At 42.4% G+C, this 20,465-nt stretch overlaps 1 protein-coding gene across 1 annotated transcript in view; it reads left to right on the forward strand.

The window, feature by feature from the left end:
• LOC126298039 (cytosolic carboxypeptidase 6) overlaps nt 1-18,911 on the forward strand; it is a 1,900,625-nt gene extending 1,881,714 nt beyond the window's left edge. Inside the window, exons 13-14 of the mRNA XM_049989358.1 lie at nt 18,491-18,724; nt 18,850-18,911. Coding sequence (XP_049845315.1) covers nt 18,491-18,724; nt 18,850-18,911 — 296 coding nt within the window. The remainder of the gene's footprint in view (nt 1-18,490; nt 18,725-18,849) is intronic.
• Nucleotides 18,912-20,465: the final 1,554 nt, after the last annotated feature.

Consider the following 20,465-nt stretch of genomic DNA (forward strand, 5'->3'; position numbering starts at 1 on the left):
CGCCAGCATTTCGAGAAGTAAGAGAAGCGTTATGAGTTCCTGGAAGTATCCTTCTGTTTTTTAGGACATTTGGAGACTAAATTCGCTAAATTCTGAGCATTAATTAGCTATGGAAACGTCCACGGAATAGTCCTAGAATAAGTATAGCTTATTAATGGCAACAATGTCCATAAACGACTAGGAACACTATCGAAACCTTCAAATATCAGTAAGACATGTATCGCAACGAGGGATAGATTTTAGGGGTGGCGGCGTAATAATTGTAGTTAGGAACTTGATAAAATACAGTGAGTTCATTACATATTTCTAAATCCAGCGTAGTCTGTGTGGAAGTAAGAGTTAATGTACGCCTGTAATCAAGGTACCTGTATTGTTTTTTACGTTCTTTTATTTTTCAATATACGCTGGCTGACAAAAAAATTGAAGCAATCAGAGGACATGGTCGGGTGTCAATGGAACTTCAAACATGTACACACCGTCGGCAGGAATGTAAATGATAACATTTGGTATTCTGTGTGACAGGTAGAACGGCCATCAGAATGGAATAGTTTTGTTCGTGTTTAGTGTTGTTACAGGCCTAGTAGAGAATAAGGGCCGTAAATAGCATCAGATTCTGAGTGATCACTGTGAACGACAGGAAGACGTCTTTTACTCGAGTGAGGAAGAGACATAAGCAACTGAGAGGGCTTGAAAGAGCCTCATTCTGGGTCTCCAATTGGCCAAAGTCTCTGCGTGATGTTGTGATTCTCTCGCGGCCAATAAGTTCTCAGATCTGTCCCCGATGTAACATGTGTGGATTCAACTTGGACATCAACTCCATATCAGCGCCAGGACCTGTTTCATCAATTGAGGGCCAAATTGCCTCACAAGTGGATAGAACGGCTTCATGACACTAGACAAATCAGTGCATGCATCCTGGCCAGAGGGGGTCAACGTATTACTGGTAAGTACGCTCGTACTGCCAAATTCGTTCTGTATTTGAATGGATATTGTAATCGCTGAGATAACGTAATATATACTGTCAGCCTGTAATGTTTCACTTCGTTTCTTCCTCCCGTTCTGGGTGCTTCACTTTTACTGGCAGGCAGTGCATGATTTTCTGCTATACGGATAAAAACAGAAATAAACCAGTTACGATCTACGGAACAGCATCCCATACAGTGTTTAACCATGTTTCTCAAAGAGTTCATAATACTCTGGGATTTAGCTACTTCTAGATTTATGATTCATAGCTACTCTATAATAGTCGAGACCCATCAAAGGATATGTTCTAATTAAATCGCGGCTAATGTATTGGTGCGTCGCCAGCAATCCTGAAAAATTGATCCAAGTGTGAAGTGACAGAAGTGTCGGCAACTGCGTCAAGAGATAGTGGCCAGATGCCCTTCCTGATACCGCCATTCACTCATAGGGAGGAATTCGTCTACCCAAACCGTCTGCAAGCAGACCGACTTTCATGTCCAAGGGTAACAATGTTTTTCTAAATGTTTGTGTAGCGTGCGTCTGAGGCGTTATGTGGGTTGGTTTTGTGAAACCACCTAAAAATCCTCATCCAAGGCGATCGGTTCACTGGCCGTAATCGTTCATCCGTTAAGCTGAATCGATACAGAGTACACTCGACTCCTCGCATCCGGAAGCGGCGCGTTAACGCGTTCAGCTATCCGGTAGCGTCAGTCAATTCTCAGCTAATCTGAGGATAATTCCTAATAAGTTGTTGTGAGACATACACTGATCCGCCAGAACATTACGACAACCTATTTACTATCGATATAAACCAGTCCAGGCAATAGCAGCGTCACTTGGCGAGGATGGCTGCTATTCAGACACACGCATGATGCATGTAGTATCAGTGAGCGAGCTGTCCGTGTGTAAAACGGGGAAGGCACGCGATCTGTGAGTTTGACCGAGGGTAGATTATGATTGCCCGGAAGCTGGGCTCGAGCATTTCAGAAACTGCACGAATTGTCGGGTGCATGAAGGGTGCTCTTCTGAGTGTCTTCAACACGCGACGAAACCAAGATGAATCCACGTCCAGACGTCGTGGAGTTGAGCGGCCACCCCTCACTACCGGTGTCGGACGTTGTAGTAGTATGTGCTGACTGGTAAAACAGGACAGGCAGCGATCTATGGTGGAACTGACTTTAGAATTTAATTCTGTGCAGCGTAAAAGTGTGTCTAAACACATAGTGCTCTGAACACTCCAATGATGGGCCTGTGCAGTCGACGACCCATGCATGTGCCAATATTAACACCACTACTTCGGCAACTACGACTGAAATGGGTATGTGACCATCGGCATTGGACATTGGCACAGTAGCAGAGCACTGCATGATAGGGCCCGAATCCGTCTTCTTCCAGAGCAGCAGTTCCTAGACCCCTGTACTATGAGGCAGAGACAAGTTGTCGGCTTCTCCATTATCCTCTGGGGAACATCCACGTGGGCATCCATGGGTCCAGTGGAGCTCGTGCAAGGCACCATGACCGCCAAGGCGTATCCTACACTGGTTGCAGACCACGTAGACTCTTTCTTGAGCATCGCGTTTCCCGACGGCAGTGGTGTTTCTCAAGAAGATAATGAACTTTGTCACAAGGCCAAGAGTGGAATGGAGTGAGTCAAAGAACACAGTGACTACTTTCAGTTGATGTGCTGTCGCCCCAACACGTCAGATCTGAAATCTGTCGAACACATCTGGTATGTGATTGAACGTGGTGTCAGAACTCATCGCCCCCTTTCCTGGAATTGACGGGAATTAGGTGACTTGTGTTTGTAGATGTAGTGTCAAATCCCTACAGTGACCTACCAAGTTCTCATTGTTTCGATACCATGACGAGTCACCGCTGTTATCTGTGCCGAAGTTGGACATACCGACTATTACGAATGTGGTCATAATTTTATGGACGATCAGAGTATATTTGTAACACATTATTCCTGGTCTTGCCTTGAGGTCGTCCTCTTGGCTGCTGGGAATGCCCCAGCCGGTAGTAGGGGCCCTGTCCAGCCTGGAGCAGATGAGTTGGTCCAAAGCGAGGCTTACAAGACTGGTTAGTGTCATTTCCATGGAGCACATGTTACCAGCGCGTTCCTCGGCCCTAGACGGCTCCTCCCTCTATCAGTGCGGCAGGTTTCATCTAGGCGTCTCGCCTCACTGATATATTTCAATATGTACTTACATTTGGAAATTATTGAACTATTTGTGCACATTATGAAGTTTCATACATGGCTGCTATGACTTTCCGGAAATATTTGACGTTAACAGCATAGGTGCATCTAGCAAATAAGCATTAATGGACTCTGAAGAGAGAGAGCCTGCCAGTCGATAAGCAAGGTTTTGACCAAAGGGATTGCAAGGGATTATGAAAAACGCAAATGAGTTACGGGTTCAAAAACTTAATTTTAAGACCTCCTTGCAGATGTCGAGCTCTTGGTGGAAATAAGGCAACAAGTGTAAAAAGCTTTATCCACTTGATTCGTGGGATGAAACATATTTTATTTTGACTTCCAGTGCATACGTGTGGACTTCTGTTTTCGTATTCTTAGTCTGCAGCATTTGAGATATAGTTTGCATGATACTAGCTCTACTTTCATCTTCTTAGCCGCGTGGATACAAATCCACACATACTCCACCTCATTACGCAATTCACGGAAGATATTCTAACGCCATGTAAGATAAATCCAAACGGCTCGACGATTCCTCTCATCTTTAGGTAGACTGTAGTACGTACTTAAATGCAACAAATGAATCTCAATTACGATGCGCTTTTCAAGTAATCTTCAGAAATCAAGGGTGAAATTTCTTCACTATGATACCAAGCCATCGAGCAGCACAGTCAACAATGGTGGTTAGTGTGATGCAGAAGGATTTTCTATATACAAATCAAACAGCAGTCAGGTAAGGTGTAAGCAATGATTCTCTTATTGAGGATACAGTTGAAGAAGGTGATAACACTATCAAGCCACTGTACAGTCTATGTGTGCTACAGAAAGACATAGCACCCAGCAGTTAAGCACCTCGGGAGTCACTATAGTAGATATCACCATACTGGTAACTCGATTTAAAGTGTGTAATGGAGTCCCTATAGTGAGGCGTAGTCCAAGGCCCACGTCTGGAGTCGGTGTCCACCGAAGATAGCATTCGTCAGATCGGCGGAGGTCGGCGCTAGTCGGGAGGAACAGCGGGGCGGTCAGAGCACTTGTCCGGCACAACTCCCAACAATGACTGGTTTGTCGCAGGTCGTGTGCAGGTTTAATTAAGTTCAGCTGTGGCGGATGAACACAGCAAGGAGTACTTCTTAGCGCGTTACACAGAAGGAAGTAGTCCCGCAATGGTTACGCTTCCTATTGTCGATCGGAACGACGCCAGACAAAATAATGTTCAAATGTGTGTGTATTCCTGAGGGACCAAGCTACTGAGGCCATACGTCCCTAGACTTACACTCTACTTAAACTAACTTACGCTAATAACAACACACACAGCCATGCCCCAGCCGGGACTCGAACGTCCGGCAAGAGGGGCCGCGCAGGCCGCGACATGGCGCGCGGTGACGCCAGGCAGTGAGGGTAGCCCCTCTAGTGGAGGCGTCCAGAGTTCCTGGTGATAAGAGCCCACATTGTGGTTGTTATGGCTCGCTGGCCGTAACTGTTGTGGTCCTAGCTGGCTGACAGGCGCCTATGCTCGTTGCAAACGACAACTGAAGCTAGACCATCTGCGGAGCCGGCCGGTCTGGAACCGCGCTACCGCTACGGTTACAGGTTCGAATCCTGCCTCGACCATGGATGTGTGTGATGTCCTTAGGTTAGTTAGATTTAAGTTGTTCTAAGCTCTAGGGGACTGATGACCTCAGATGTTAAGTTCCATAGTGCTCAGAGCACTAAGAACGTTTGTTTAAAGTAACGCAACATAAAAGAAACAAATACAAACAAACGAACGAAACGTTACCTTAAACAAACATAAAACAAACAAATACAAACAAACGAACGTAACTTACGTTTGTTTAACGTAACGTTACGCTAAAAAAACATTCTTACGTTCCCCTAAGGAAATGAGTCATTAACTTTATTTTCTTATGTGCACCTTTGTTTTCCTACGTTCAGCTAGGAAGATGAGTCATTAACTTTATCTTCTTATGCACATTTTATAAAAAAGTAAGAAATGTCTATTTTCTTACGTGCACCTTTTATCCGAAAACATCAAAATTCATTTTTTCTTAGTGCACAATTTATAGGACATAATAAATTTGGAGTGAGTTAGAGTAGAAATTTAATCGGTTGGTGAACGAAAGAATGAGGTAAATAGCTAAAGTCGTTGGAGTTAGAAATTGAGATACTGAGCTAGAGGGTGAGCTAGTGAGCCAGAACATACAAAACACATATACTGTCGCTCATTACGCGAATGGAATAGGAAAGAAAATCGATGACGTCTGTGTGATGCACCTCCGCCATGTACCGTACAGTGACTTGCGGAATACATAAGTAGATGTAGTTATGTTACTAGGTAGCAGCAGTGAGTGTAATCAATAAATTTTCCATTTTCATAGACACGATTTGTGGGACTGTAAAATTTTTTTAAATTAATTGTTCTGAAGGTGAAGGTGGAGCGCAATGTGGAAACGGTGAAATGCGTCAGGATGAACTGTTGGCAGAACGCTCCTTTTGCTCTGATCACACTCATACATCCCACTTTCCTCTCAGTGACAATGTGATTCTGTGTTACTCTTGATAAAAAGGCTAGTCACTTTTCTCTGAACACCTAATTTTCAGCCGGCAGGAGTGCGCGAGGCGTTCTAGGCGCTTCAGTCTGGAACCGCGCGACCGCTACGGTCGCAGGTACGAATCCTGCCTCGGGCATTGATGTGTGTGATGCCATTAGGTTAGTTAGGTTTAAGTAGTTCTAAGTTCTAGGGGCCTGATGACTTCAGGTGTTATGTCCTATAGTGCTCAGAGCCATTTGAACCTAATTTTCTTTTTGTTACAGTATTTTCATTCAAGCTTCAAGTATACTGAATAGTTTCTTATACAGGACGTTAGGTGTGTATGTGCTGGATACCGTGGTCAAAAAAGTGTTCTAATGGCTCTGAGTACTATGGGACTTAACATCTATGGTCATCAGTCCCCTAGAACTTAGAACTACTTAAGCCTAACCAACGTAAGGACAGCACACAACACCCAGTCATCACGAGGCAGAGAAAATCCCTGACCCCGCCGGGAATCGAACCCGGGAACCGGGGCGTGGGATACCGTGGTCATTGGTCCCGTAATATGCCCCCATTTCAATGTGTTAGTTGTTTTTTCTCTGCATCTAACAGCCTTCCCGCAAACGCGTCACGTAACTTACTCCCTGGGGTTTTCTGCGTGGTTTTAACTGCATCAATAAATGGACTACACCTCTCAATACAGACTAACCGCTTTGCGTCCACACCTCTACACTTCTAAACTGACCTTTCTCCCAGGGGAAAATAAGCATTAATGACATGATCTTTCCACATTTACTTAGCTGTACTAACCAACCTAAAAACATACTACTCCTAATATCTACAAATATTAGTCTGCAAATGAGGTAAAAAATGAGTTAATGTTGTTCAGTACAAGGCCCTCTGTCACCAGCAAAGGTATCTACACTTACACCGTTAACATCCTGTATGTTAGCAAAGACTAATCGTCAGTGTTTGGCACGATCGATTCCTTGCAACATATAAAAGTTTCGCAACATTTGCCGTAAACGAAACGACATAAAATTTTTCGACTATCGTCTATACTGTGAAAGTCGGAACAGCTTAATTAGTAAGTTGTCTAATCGCTACAAACAGCATATCACAGACTAATGGGCTACAAGTGCACAGGTGAACACACGAACCTTTGTTTACATTTCTTACTGTAAGGCGAACACTTGTGGAGCCTCTTTTCCTGACACTGCTTTAGTGTGCTGTTACCTAATTACTATTTGATCAAGTTCCACTCGTGCTTTATATCGATGTTAAAGCCCCCTTTGCACGCATTTTCTAGTGCCAAAGGAACAGGTGTATAGTTCTATTAAGAAAAAACGAAGTCGGTCTCATAATTCGGCAGACGTCATCATACTAATTTTTGCAAACAGTCTGTAATAACCGCACTGAGCCAACCGGCCGTCGTCATCCTCTGTCATACAGTGGCATTCGGAGGTGTTGTGGAGGGACATGGTGTTAGCCGTCGTCCACTTTCCAGACGTTTAAGCCACTGCTTCCCATTCACATAGCTCCTCAGTTGGTATCGCGAAGCTGACTGCAATCTGTTCCAGTCCTCCCAGTAAGGCAAAACCCCTATTCCTACTGAGAATGGATCCCGTGTCCTCTGCACAGAAGTCAGATGCACAGACCACTCAGCTATGGAGACTGATTGTTCTGTAGATATAAAAGAAACCTTGTATACTTTCAAAAATTCTACATTTTTCTGCAGTGACTAAGCCAAACCACATCTTGATGATTATGCTCGCTCTGGATATGTTTTGAGCACCTTGTCTTAGCTGTCTCACTCCGTATGTATAATAGTGTTTCACGTTCGACATAACGGCCCGATGCAAATGGCGTATCAGTTTTAACCGAGCGGTCACGGAAAGAAGTCCAGAAAATATTTGTGCCATTTGCACTTCAGACTGGCTTCTCGGTAGCTCACACACCTGTCATAAACTGAAGCCAAATATTACAAAGTAACGGTAGTACATCCACTGAAACACAGATACCACTGCTCGACGTCAGTATTGCAACTGGCTATTACAGTCTGTTGATTTTGAATGCGTTGATCCAGGTATTTTGATACAAAAATGCAGTTTTTTATTATGAAGTATCCCTACATGTCTCGTGATGGGAGAACTCGCCGAACAATCGACGCTGCAGTTTTGAAAATCCTTATCCGTTACAGCAAGAGCCAAAATATCAAATAGCTCCAAGCACTATGGGACTTAACATCTGATGTCATCAGTTCCCTAGAGTTAGAATTACTTAAACCTAACTAACCTAAGGACATCACACACATCCATGCTCGAGGCAGGATTCAAACCTGCGACCGTAGCAGCAGCGCGGTTCCGGACTGAAGCGCCTACAACCGCTCGGCCACAGCGGGCGACTATCAATAGCCAAAATGTGTAAACAAGAGTGTGGTATGCAGTTAGTGCAACACGAAGGAAGCAGGACTCTCTCCCATGTAATAATGAGTGAAAAAGAATAATAGTTTACAGCTGACGGAAAAAATCACGACACCAAAAAAATATTTAATATAAGGTAATGAAATTTCTTGGATTCGTCTAGCTAACGCATTTAAGTTGTTAACATTGCAAGATCGCAGGTTAATGTTAGCGATTAACAAGCCATCGTAAATGTAGAAGTGTGGTACATTAATTACAGGTGTAACAGACAGAACGTTGACTGCCAGCATACAAACGTACACGCGTTGCGTCATACATGTGACGGATGTCAGTTTGTGGGATGGAGTTCCATGGCTGTGGCATTTGGTCGGTCGATACAGGGTCGGTTAATGGTGTTTGTGGATGACGCTGGAGTTGTCATCCTATGATGTCCCCTATGTGCTCGACTGGAGACAGATCAGGTGATCGAGCAGGATAAGGCAACATGTCGACACTCTGTAGAGTATGTTGGTTTACAACAGCGGTATGTGGGTGAACATTATCCTGTCGGAATACACACCCGGGAGTGCTGTTCATGAATGGCAGCGTAACAGGTCGAATCACCAGATTTGCAGTCAGGTTGAGTGGGGTAGCCACTAGTGTGCTCCTTCTGTCGTCTGAAATCGCAACCCAGACAACAACTTAAGGTTTAGGTCCAGTGTGTCCAGCACGCGGACAAGTTGACTGCAGGCCCTATACTGGCCTCCTTCTAACCAACATAAGGCCATCACTGGCAGCGAGATAGAATCACTTTTCATCAGAAGACACTACAGACCTCAACCCAGTATGTGAAAGAACTCTTGCTTGCCACCACTGAAGTAACAACTGGTGCTTGTTTTGGGTCAGTGGAATGTATTCTACAGGGCGTCTGGCTCGGAGCTATCATTGAAGTAACCGATTTGTAGCAGTTAGTTGTGTCACTGTAGTGCCGATTGCTGCTCAGATTGCTGCTGTAGGTGCAGTACGATGTGTCAGAGCCTTACGCCGAACGCTACAGTCTTCCCTCTCGGTAGAGCCACGTGGCCGCCCCGAAGCCGGCCTTCTTGCGACTGTACATTCACGTGATCACTGCTGCCAGCAGTAACGTATAGTGGCGGTATTCCTGCTAATTCTTTCTGCTGTATCGTAGAAGGAGCACCCAGCTCCTCGTAGCCACCTTATATAACCTCGTTCAAACTCAGTGAGGTGTCGATAATGGCGTCTTCGTCGCCCAACAGGCAAACTTGACTAACATCAACTCACTACGTCCAGTCTCAAAGCTAACTAACGCTCACGAGCGTTACAGCTTGTATTCAAAGCAAACCTAGTTTTCTGCTCATAGTTGGGCTACTAGAGCCACTCTTATGCAACTGGCGTGAAATTTGTGTAGACATCATCCTTCAGATGTAGAAACACTCCCACCAAATTTAGTTCATGTCACAGAACTCCTACTTGGCGTTGCGATTATTTTCGGTCAGTATATGATGAGACAAAACTACCACAAAATGCCAAATGGATTACTACATTTCCAATACAATTGCCTCGCATGTTCCCTAGATCGCTAACATTCCATTGATTACTCTCAGCAGGCGCTAATACTCTTTAAAGCAGATTGCTCGTCTCCACGAGTTGTTCTCCAGATCAGTTGGTTTGAACTTACCCCACTCCTGTCAATCACAATATATCATGTCCCTAGTGTGCCTGCAAGATGTAATTTATAGATAAATATATATGATTTCTTTGAACGAAAAGATGCGTGGTATATACCAGGCGAACCAAAACAACAAACTGTCACAGGTTGTGCTAAGGACCAAAACAAGGAAAAAATGTCTACTAAGCATAGACTCTGAAATCTATACCTTAAAAGCTAGGGACGCTTGTTCATCTTCGCTACTGTGAAACACATCTCTCCCACTAAAGAAGTGCTCATAGCATTTTAGAACCATTGTTTACTAGACTTTTTCCTTGCTTTGGGTCATACTATCACCTTTGAAAGTTTCCTTTGAAGTTCTGATACTCCCACTACAATAAGTTTCAGTATTTTTACAAATATAATTCCGAAAAATGTACAAGCACCGCCAATTATCACTTTACTTGTAAGGCATGTGATGTGTTGTTACTTGTCACCCTGAACATATTGGCGGTGGAATTATTATCTATTTTGGCTCTAGGAAACATCTTACACACACATGCTAAAAGTTACAGTTGTACATACTTAAAATGAAACAATGGAACATAGTTAATAGTGGGATATACGAACAAGGGTGATGTCACACCTGTTAATCGCAGATTTTGCTGAGTCTTAGGTGTGTTGTAAAGTGACCTGTCCTGAGTTCCTTGAAAGCGGCATTTGATACGGCGACCGCTAGTTTCCGAGCAAATAGATGTTGAAGTTTTCTGCTTACGTCCCATACCTGTAACCTATTCCTGTGTTAGCTAACTAAGCGCAGCGTCCAGCTGAGGTTAACGACTATGACGATGCCGGATACAGGCTCTAAATCTGTCATTGCACTTTCTTTTCAACTGCATGGTAAAGAATATCATTAAATAGTATATGTCATGCAAAATTATTCAAAAATAATGGTTTCATTATAAATCAATCATTACAGCAAACTCTTTATAGATGTGAAGTCCGTTTATTATGGAATCGCCTTACTCGCTATCGCTTGCATCGCTTACTGTGCTACAAAATAATTCCCGATACTATTGTAGTCGTCGTAAAAGCAAAAGAAACGCAAACTCTCTGAGCACCACGCCAAGTTAATGAAAGTTTGCCTTACAGGCTCACCGATATTTCCGAGGCGGTACCGGAAAATACAGTTCGTTTAAATTCGAAGAGATTGTTTATTCTTCAATCAAATTCGATGCGAACCACGTCTATCTGATCATTCCTGTGAAATCAGGAGCACTAAATTAACACAGACTTAAAGAATCTACTTTTATGGAATTTTCCTTTGAAATGATTTCTGTATTAGTATTTAGTAATTCAAATTTTGATTTTTTCCTGAAATTTTTTTCCTGTAAAAGCAAAGGTAACAGGGCTGGTGAAATAGAGTACATTTGCGTGGGATAATTTATACCGCAGAGGTCGATGTTTGTCTTTCATCTAAGAAGATTTGATCGTAAATTGGTTAATCGGTATGCCCTCCCCAGGAATCAATAATGTTAAGATATTTTTGTTGTCCCACGTACGGAAGAATGATAGGTTTAAAAAAATCTTCGTTCGCACTTTCGCGAACTGCCCTTACTTCGTGCAGGTTACAGTTATATTTCGTAATTTATGAGTAATCTCTTCAGCTCTTTATTCAACAGTCCGACAGAATTTCTTCGACGGTTCTGGCATGTACAAGAAAACGCAGGGGAATGTATTTTCTGACGCCATTTAAATATGCTGTGCTTTGAAGGAATGAATATTCTTCTACAAACCTTGTTTGTACACAGAGACGGTTTTCGCTCCTTATTCCGCCTCCGATATATTGTACGCCGATCGGTACTGGCATCCGGTTTCACCCGTATTAGCTATATCATCGAGTTCAAAATAAGACATGAGTACTTTCATCTGTATCTGGAATCGTTCAATAGCTACTAATACTTCGTCCATCGTTGCGAACTCCATGGAGCTGTCCAGATATTCGCCATTTTTCACTGCGAACCACAAGTGGAATACCCATTTCAAGAGATTGTGCCGTATCGTTTGATTTATTAACGAAATTACTTCAGCAAAAATGAATATTTTTAAATAATGTTGCATGAAATAAACTACTTAATGGTGTTCTGTGCGCTGAAATGGAGAAAATAAAAAAATAAAGGATGCATGCAGTATCTGAACAAGGAGCCTTAGCCGGTAACTGGCCCGAAGAACGGCTAACGTTGTACGTATAGGACATACTCACAAATAATTCAACGTTGGTTTCCTCGGTAACTGGGAGCCGTCGCATGGAAAGCCGATAGCCAGGTAATCCGGACAGGTCCCTTTGCAACAAAACTAAGACTCACCGAAATCAATTATTAACAGGTCTGATGGTATCCTTGTAAGTATATTTAATTATGGTCGAGGTTATAATGTGTGCAAGCCTATTATTAGAATGGTTTCATATGGAGTTTGATAGTCAAGATATTTTAAATCTTCATATACTAAACATAGCTTCTGAAATTAAAAGAAAATAAATAAAGACAAATGTAGATGGTGTTGAGACAGCAACCAGCCACAAATTTATTTTAAGCTTCTTTTAATCAAGGGGTACCGTTACCGGTTTCGAATCATTACGATTCGTCGTCAGACGGCTTTCATGCTTTCATTACAACATGTGCTGCGTTTTTTCCTAATTAGTTCTCCTAAATTACAAATAATACATAATTATAAGCACGTCACAAAGATGGTTTAGTTACAGATTTGCATTGGGATGTGACTCACGTGAAATGTCGGTTTGGAGTGCTTGTTTTTAAAGTTTTCGTCCAGCAGGCAACGTTTGTAGTTTCCGCCGCATTCAGATCATTGCACACATAAACTTGCATAATTGAGCGCTTCAGATGTGTCACTGAATACACTTCCAGCACATTTCTATCATTCCACAGGTAAATTTGTATCACTGAGCACTTCAGCCCAGTCACCGAACAGACTTCTATCATGCACCGCATATTTTGATACATACATAGTATTTACAAACATATGAGTGTCAAATTTGCTATGATATCTCATAACATTACAAAGATGCTACATGCTCGGAAAAATAACATATATTATCTTACGCAACTGAAACGCCATTTACACCAGTACAGAGAGATATTGATTTTGTGAATATTAGCCCGAATACTGCTACACTAATTATAAAGATGAAAGATGTTCGATATCAAATCCAATATATATATATATATATATGGGTAAGACAGCACATTATTCACTTACATTTAGCGTCATGAGAATTGTACTAACAAATAAATTTGCTACTTGATCTGCAGATAGGTGTAGGAATACTATTTACTCTGGAGGGTGGAAATTAATTTTTGAAAATTTTTCAGGAGATGGGTGTTAGCCAGATCAGTTTATTTATTAAGGACATATTCTGGGGTGCTGTATTTGTGTGTGTGCATTTCTGTTTATTCCAATATATTCATAGTGGCTACCTTTTCTGCTAGATATAAAATTTTTAAGTTGTTCTCGGTCTTTCTCACTGAATGGTTTTCTTCAGCAATATGGGCTGCAAATGCAGATTTGTTCAAGTAGCCAAGCCTTAAAGCATCAATGTGTTCTTTGTATCTAACTTCAAAACTTTTTGCCTGTCTGTCCAGTGTAGAATTTTGGGCATGTATCACATCTGAGCTTATATATTCCTGATTTACTATAGGGGCTCTTGGAGGTGTTTACATCATGGATAACTTTTTGTTGTAATTTATTGTTTCTGGAAAACCTGATTGTGATATTTTTCTTTTTAAATGAGTTTGCTATTTGATATGATAGTGGGTCTATTTATGAGAGAGCAGCATATTGATGTTTGGCTTCTGTGGCACACTGATTTGGCATGGAGTGCTGTTGCGTGGACTGCTGTTTACTGGAACTGTGTTTTTTGTTGTGGAGTTTTTCTATTATTGTGGGTTTATACCCATTATTATGAGCAACTGTTTTAATTATATTGATTTCATTTTGTTGGTCTGTGTCAGTCATTGGTACTTTTCTAATTCAATGTTCCATGGCTCTGAAATATGCCATTTGTTGTTGGCGAGTGTGCCACGTTGAGGTGTCGATACTGACATGTGTGGTGGTACGTTTTCTGTAAATACTAAATTGATCTTTATGGGTACTATTGAAAATCTTCAAGACAAGAAAGGTATTGCTTTTATTGGTTTCCTGTTCAACTGCGAATTTAGTAATACGAAGGTACAACGCATTATTCCAACTACTGGACTTCCGCCATAAGATTACTTAAACGAAATGGACTTACAGAATCTGTGTGACAGCATTCTTTATGAATTCCACTAACAAGCTGTACTTATCTACATCGCCTCTATAGAGTAAGGAGGTTACACTTGTAGGTAGGGTAAAACTGCGTGCAAACAATTTACTGTACAGGACTCCTTAGCTTCCCTGCATTTTGTGCATGCCTGTATTATGAGGGCGAGCTGAAAAGTAACGCCTCCAAATTCTTTTCTGTTCTCAATTTCAATTGAAGTATTACATGTCATGCATAGTATTCAGTCGACTTCACCTCTGCCACTAGATGATTCTAAATTGCAGCGTATAAAATAGTAACTGGAATCACAGTTCGAATCGTTTGTCCACATATGGAGCACCCTCTCGTTTAGCGTGACAATATTAGAACACACACGAGCGCTGCGACATCTCCAACAATCCCGCACCTTGGATTCACTATCTTCGATCATCGTCCATACAATTCCGACTTGTGTCCATACGATTTTTATCTATTTCCAGAACCTGAAGAACCCTTTGGAGATTTCGCTTTAATATAGATGAAGCAGTGAAAACAGAGGTGAGGTTGAGGCTGCGTCAATTAAGTCAGACATTCTACGCTGACGATATCAACAAACTGATCTCTTTTTGGGAGAGATGTATTCGACGCTATGTTGAGAAATAAATACGGATCAACAGTGAAGGTGGCAGGAAGGTATGGAACGGAATGACAGGTCGCTAACACACCATGGCGTGGACTATGAGTTGCTTTGGACGTCCGGACGGGGAGAAGAGGGCCCATTGCATATGCCTGCCACCGAGGGATGACTTTGTCCCTCCTACTTCTCTTTGATGAACCGATGTTGCGTTTCATAAAGAAGACACTCAGAGCAAAATTAAAAAATCGCTTGGACCGCAACGTCAGCCGAATTGGAGGCAATGGTTGTCATCATGTACGCCACTGATACTTCTGCAGCTAAACATGTTTTGTTTGATGCCATGTAGTGGCATTTCTGGGTGCCTGATTTCATCAGCGATAAAATGATAAGAGACAGAATTCACGAACTTATCAGATTCCTTTGCTTCGATGAGATGTCATTTCGAGCTTACCGCATCCCTGCTGACAATTTTGTTCATGTCTCTAAAATATGGAACAAGTTCGTGAATTTATGTCACACAAATCTGAGAATGAGGAGACAAGTTTTTGATTGCCGCACACGTAGCATTCAAGTACACGTGTAGTGCCTTCGTGTACCTTGGTGAGCAGGAAGACCATCCCACCCCCGGGTTCCCGGGTTCGATTCCCGGCGGGGTCAGGGATTTTCTCTGCCTCGTGATGGCTGGGTGTTGTGTGATGTACTTAGGTTAGTTAGGTTCTAGGGGACTGATGACCATAGATGTTAAGTCCCATAGTGCTCAGAGCCATTTGAATCATTTAGAAGACCATCCAAACAACTTACCACTGGGAGAGTACGTCGTTCATCGCCTCATGGAGCTATTCCTAAGTCAAGGAGGGAACGTGATAACACAGTATTTTCACATGCCTTGAGATTGCCAATAAAATAAGAAGAAAACGTTAGTAAGAGCAATGAACAAAATTTGCCGAGATATACCCCGTACTACGTGGAGGAGAATTGCTCCTACTTATATTCCACCATCATTTTAAAAATACTGGTCAACCAGAGTGCACTTGTTAGTGTACCCATGCAAGAAGGCTTTGAATGTCATTATTTTCAGCACACTACATCCTGAAGTGGCTGTGAACGAAAAAGAAAAACTGAGACCAGAAACTGTTACCTAGTATCTCGCTACGATGTGCGCTGTGTACATTGTTGATCAAACTGTCTGTAAATATTCAACTAAGGTTGCCACCTAGACGTGCCAGCAATGAATGCGTGAATCATCTACAGTCACATAAAAAAATATTTTGAAGGGGACAGCGCTCATTTTACAGATAGTAAATGAACACACGAACAGTAAACAACAAAGAGAAGACTAGGATCAATAAAGCCAATCGAACGAAGAAGCGGCTGTAGTACGGGGCAAATCAAAAGAGCGAAAGAAGAACAAAGTGAAAAATACAAAGTACGCAAGTCCACCGATAAATGTGAGAAATGTATAAAAGCAGTCTGTGGAAAATGTGTATGGAAAATAGCAACTATCTGCTAAAAGTATTATTTCAACGTTTGGAAACCATCAAGTGAAATAAATGAAGAAATGTCACGGGTTTTAGAAAAAAAAGTACACATTTCTGGCCAGAAGTGCAACTTTTTTTACCAAAAACAGTAATCTAAACGCCTTATTACTTCGACGTAAAGCTTTTATTGAAATTTGTTATGACGCAAAAATGAGTGGAAAAAAACAAAGTTCTTATTTTAATCATATTGCAGACTTTACCGCAAATCTCATTAAGGGTAAAATGAGCATTTTCCGTTCTTGTAGGGGTGTTGCACTTTCCCCTGTACTAACGTCAATAGTATGACCTATAAATAAAATTATATATCGGGAGACATTTCAATCGGATTTCAAATAGTAAAATGAAATTCCTAACTTAAAGTTTTGTCAAGAACTTCAGATTTTAATAAACATTTGGTCACACATTCATCCAATCTCCACTACTTTCAAACAGAAAGTATATTAATGAAGATGCAAATTTTAATATTATACACTGTGAAACGTGACCACTGCCATTCTACTGCATCTCGGAATACCATATCCTATTGAGATACGTACAACAGAAAACATCACAGACATCTGCAAATGAACACATGCCTAATAAGTAAGCCGGAAATAAATAAGATGTTGAAAAAAAATGGTTCAAATGGCTCTAAGCACTATGGGACTTAATATCTGAGGTCATCAGTCCCCTAGACTTTGAACCACTTAAACCTAACGAACCGAAGGATATTACACACATCTATGCCCGAGGCTGGATTTGAACCTGCGACCGTAGCAGCAGCGCGGTTCCGCACTAAAGCGCCTAGAACCGCTCGGCCACCGCTGCCAGCGATGTTGGAAAACTCCTACAACAGACGCCTACTAATTCAAACTAAATATGCAGAACTGGTGATCTGTTGGATGCAATACATCACCCCGCAAACCAAATAATGTTTCATTTAATCTGTAAAAAAGTGAGGCTATTTGAGAATGTGGACACTTGAGAATTATTTCACGCTTTACGAGAGCTATCTAACAACACATTGCGTTTAACAGTAAACACAAGAAGAATCAAGCAAATTACAGCAAAAATCGCCGTCATTATATTATCTATGGAAATTATCCGAGCCAGGTTACCTAACCAGAATGATATACTGAATGAAACAGTTTTTGTATACCACATCATAAAGACAGCGAAAAGGGCTGAACAAACTATAATCCGTAATTTAACAGATCAACGGTAAAATATGTACAACACGCAGGACCCAGTCAAAGAGTAATTTGTTCGACGTTTACATATATGTATGCCAAAACAGAAACAGACAAGAACATCCAAGCAACCTTTATAGAATGTAACTGCCAACATCAATCTTAAAGAAAATGAAACTATATTAAAAGAAACTGAGAGCAATAATTAAGTAATCATCGAAAAGACAGTATCTGGTTTTGATGGAATGCCAGCCGAATTTTACTTAAATTTCAGTTGTTTGATCTGCCTGCAGGTTACTAGATTATGTACTGAAATACTTTATGATGATTCTCAATCTCTATCCGCTACAGAAGAAATGGCTCTAAGCACAACGGGACTTAAAATCTCAGGTCATCAGTCCCCTAGACTTAGAGCTACTTAAACCTAACTAACCGAAGGACATCACAGACATCCATGCCGAGGCAGGATTCGAACCTGCGACCGTAGCAGCAGCGCGGTTCCGGTCTGAAGCGCGTAGAACCGTTCGGCCACAACGGCCGGCGCTACAGAAGAAATGCTAGTGCAAATACAAAAGCATAAAATACCATCAAATCTCGAAAATATCGAAAGAACACACTACTTAACACCGTTTTAAAATATGGATATTCCTGTAAAATAATATGATAAAGGTACTTCTCCCAAGACGCTCGTCAGTTCAGAACAACGTCGATAACAGTCGTTCCATGCTGGAATATCACATACCTAACGTACAGCAACAAAACAAATTTAGCGTTAGACTTCATCGATTTTGCCAAAGCTTACAAATGAGTTAACCATAAATTTTTAATCAGTGTCGTGCACAGAATGGGGTTTCTGGATTAAGCCGTTGGATAACACACAGTACATTTCTGATACGCAATCAATACCCAAGATAAATGCTTATTTAGTTAATTAATAGTTCCATGTTCAATTTTTCCTTTCTGTCTTGTTTTCAGACTCAGTGCCAGGCAGATACACGAGAGATTAAAAGGAAGCTTTGGAAATGTTCATCGACTCGGTCTCCTATTTTAGCTATTTGAGAAAGGTGTGCGATATGTAATGTTGCAGCGCGCAGCCCGGCCACGCTGCCAGTGACGGTGCTGTCCGGGGAGTCAAGCTCCGGGTCTCCATCGCCGCCGCCGCCGGCCGCTGGAGGCCGCTGGAGGCTGCGGTCGGCCGCCTTGCCGCTGGCACTGCACAGGGCCACTCTGGACCAGCCGTCCCCGCACGCACACTTGCTCACACAGCGGCCCCCGCTGCTGCAGGTGCCTTCTCCACTCATCTATTTACTGCTCCGCAGATGTAGCACACTAAACAAGGGGACCGATATTGATTGCGTTCATTTCCTCTTTCGTAACTCGTTATTAAATGAACAGTGACAAAGAGAGAAATGCTATCATCTCTTTCGTTTGTTACTTCATTTTCAGCTTCTGCTCTCAAGACCAACTTCTACGCCTCCCCACTCCTATCCCACCAACTTGGCAACTAAAAATCCGCAATATTTGAAACCGTAAGGTGCTAGTTTGAGACCCTGGTTTGAGGCAGCATTCTCGAAGGTAGAAGTCATGTGGCAAACGGTATGCGTGACTCGTATACGAGGCATCGTAGCTGGTTCACTGTAACTGAATATCATATGGGCTTCCTAGCCTGAGTACTGTCCGTCTGAGGCAATGATATATTGTCTGACCAAGGATGACACGATCTATCCTCGTTTTCCAGGTTCATCCGCGGTTTCACCGCACCTTTGTGTCACAACAGTGGCTTTCAGGACCTCAGCTTGATGCCTTTCCACGTGTCAGTGGGCTGATAGATGCTCTTGTGGAACACGTACCTGTTCTTTCGGCATTCCGATGCGCCATTAGAATCACGTTATGATCCTTCCTCCGTGATTATATGTTGCTGAATTAACAATTCAGACTTCTCGCTTGAGTGAGATGAAGCAATAGCTTCGGATTTGTGCAATATTATTTGCTATATCGAATCCCTGACTGTTTGTCATTTTGACTGCTACACAACTCGCTGGGTTGCTTTAACATGACTTGGCGCTGGCTAGAGAAAACTGTAAGAATATTTACCAATGATATCTTTTTGCGGCGCAACATATCCCTCTACCTTGACTGCGTATGGCAATTATTTCTCATTTTCAGACCCCACGCATATGCTCTTCGAATCAACAACGATATTTCAGTGTCTGTGTTGTGAAGAAGTACGCCCTAATAAACTTAACCATTCCTGCCATTGGGGCGACATCCATTTTTTCGAAGGCAGCCATTTATCGGAACATCTTGTGAGTCGTAGCCGTTTACCATCGTTCGTAGGGCTCGTACACACTATCCTATCACATGTGGCGCCAACAGGACGGGCCAGTCGCCCTCTAAACGTACTCTACGTCAATATGCAGGATGGCCTTAAAACGTTCAGTCCCACGAACCGTCTCATTCCTAGGACACCTCAGCTGTCCTGGGGATAGTGAAACATACTTCCTAAATACACTGGTGTCCAAAATTAAAGCAACAAACTGCTATTTCCCTATCTCGTGTCTAATTCAGGATATAATCACAGAAACTTTCAACCAGACGTCTGCACGATCGTGTTCTACGCGGAAGATGGCATTGAGGTCAACGGACAACCACGCCAGCGATGACGTCTGGGCACCTATGAAACGAGGTAGTGTTTGCCGGGTAGCCCCACATCCACAGTCGCTCTGTAATCAGTCACAGACGGTGCAGTATTGCACAGAAATAATGCCAACCAGACTCTCTGTGGTGGAGGGCCATAGAAAGAATGGAAGCAAGGCAGTTGCAAACTGATGAGACCCAATGGCTTACTGTGAATCGTTCTATTGTTTTTCGGAAGTGGCGCCAGTTTATAGAGACCAAAACTGCATTCCAAATACCAGGGAAGGGCTGATCACGTATGACTTCAGAGTAGAAGACCGTTATTTGGCTGTAAGGGCACGACAGTGCCACCTTAATACTGCACGGCATCTGGCATTTGAGCTCGCAGCACCTACTGCACGTGTTGCATCGAGGCAAATGGTGAT

This window comes from Schistocerca gregaria, chromosome X (genome assembly GCF_023897955.1).
Source record: "Schistocerca gregaria isolate iqSchGreg1 chromosome X, iqSchGreg1.2, whole genome shotgun sequence".
Lineage (NCBI taxonomy): Eukaryota > Metazoa > Arthropoda > Insecta > Orthoptera > Acrididae > Schistocerca > Schistocerca gregaria.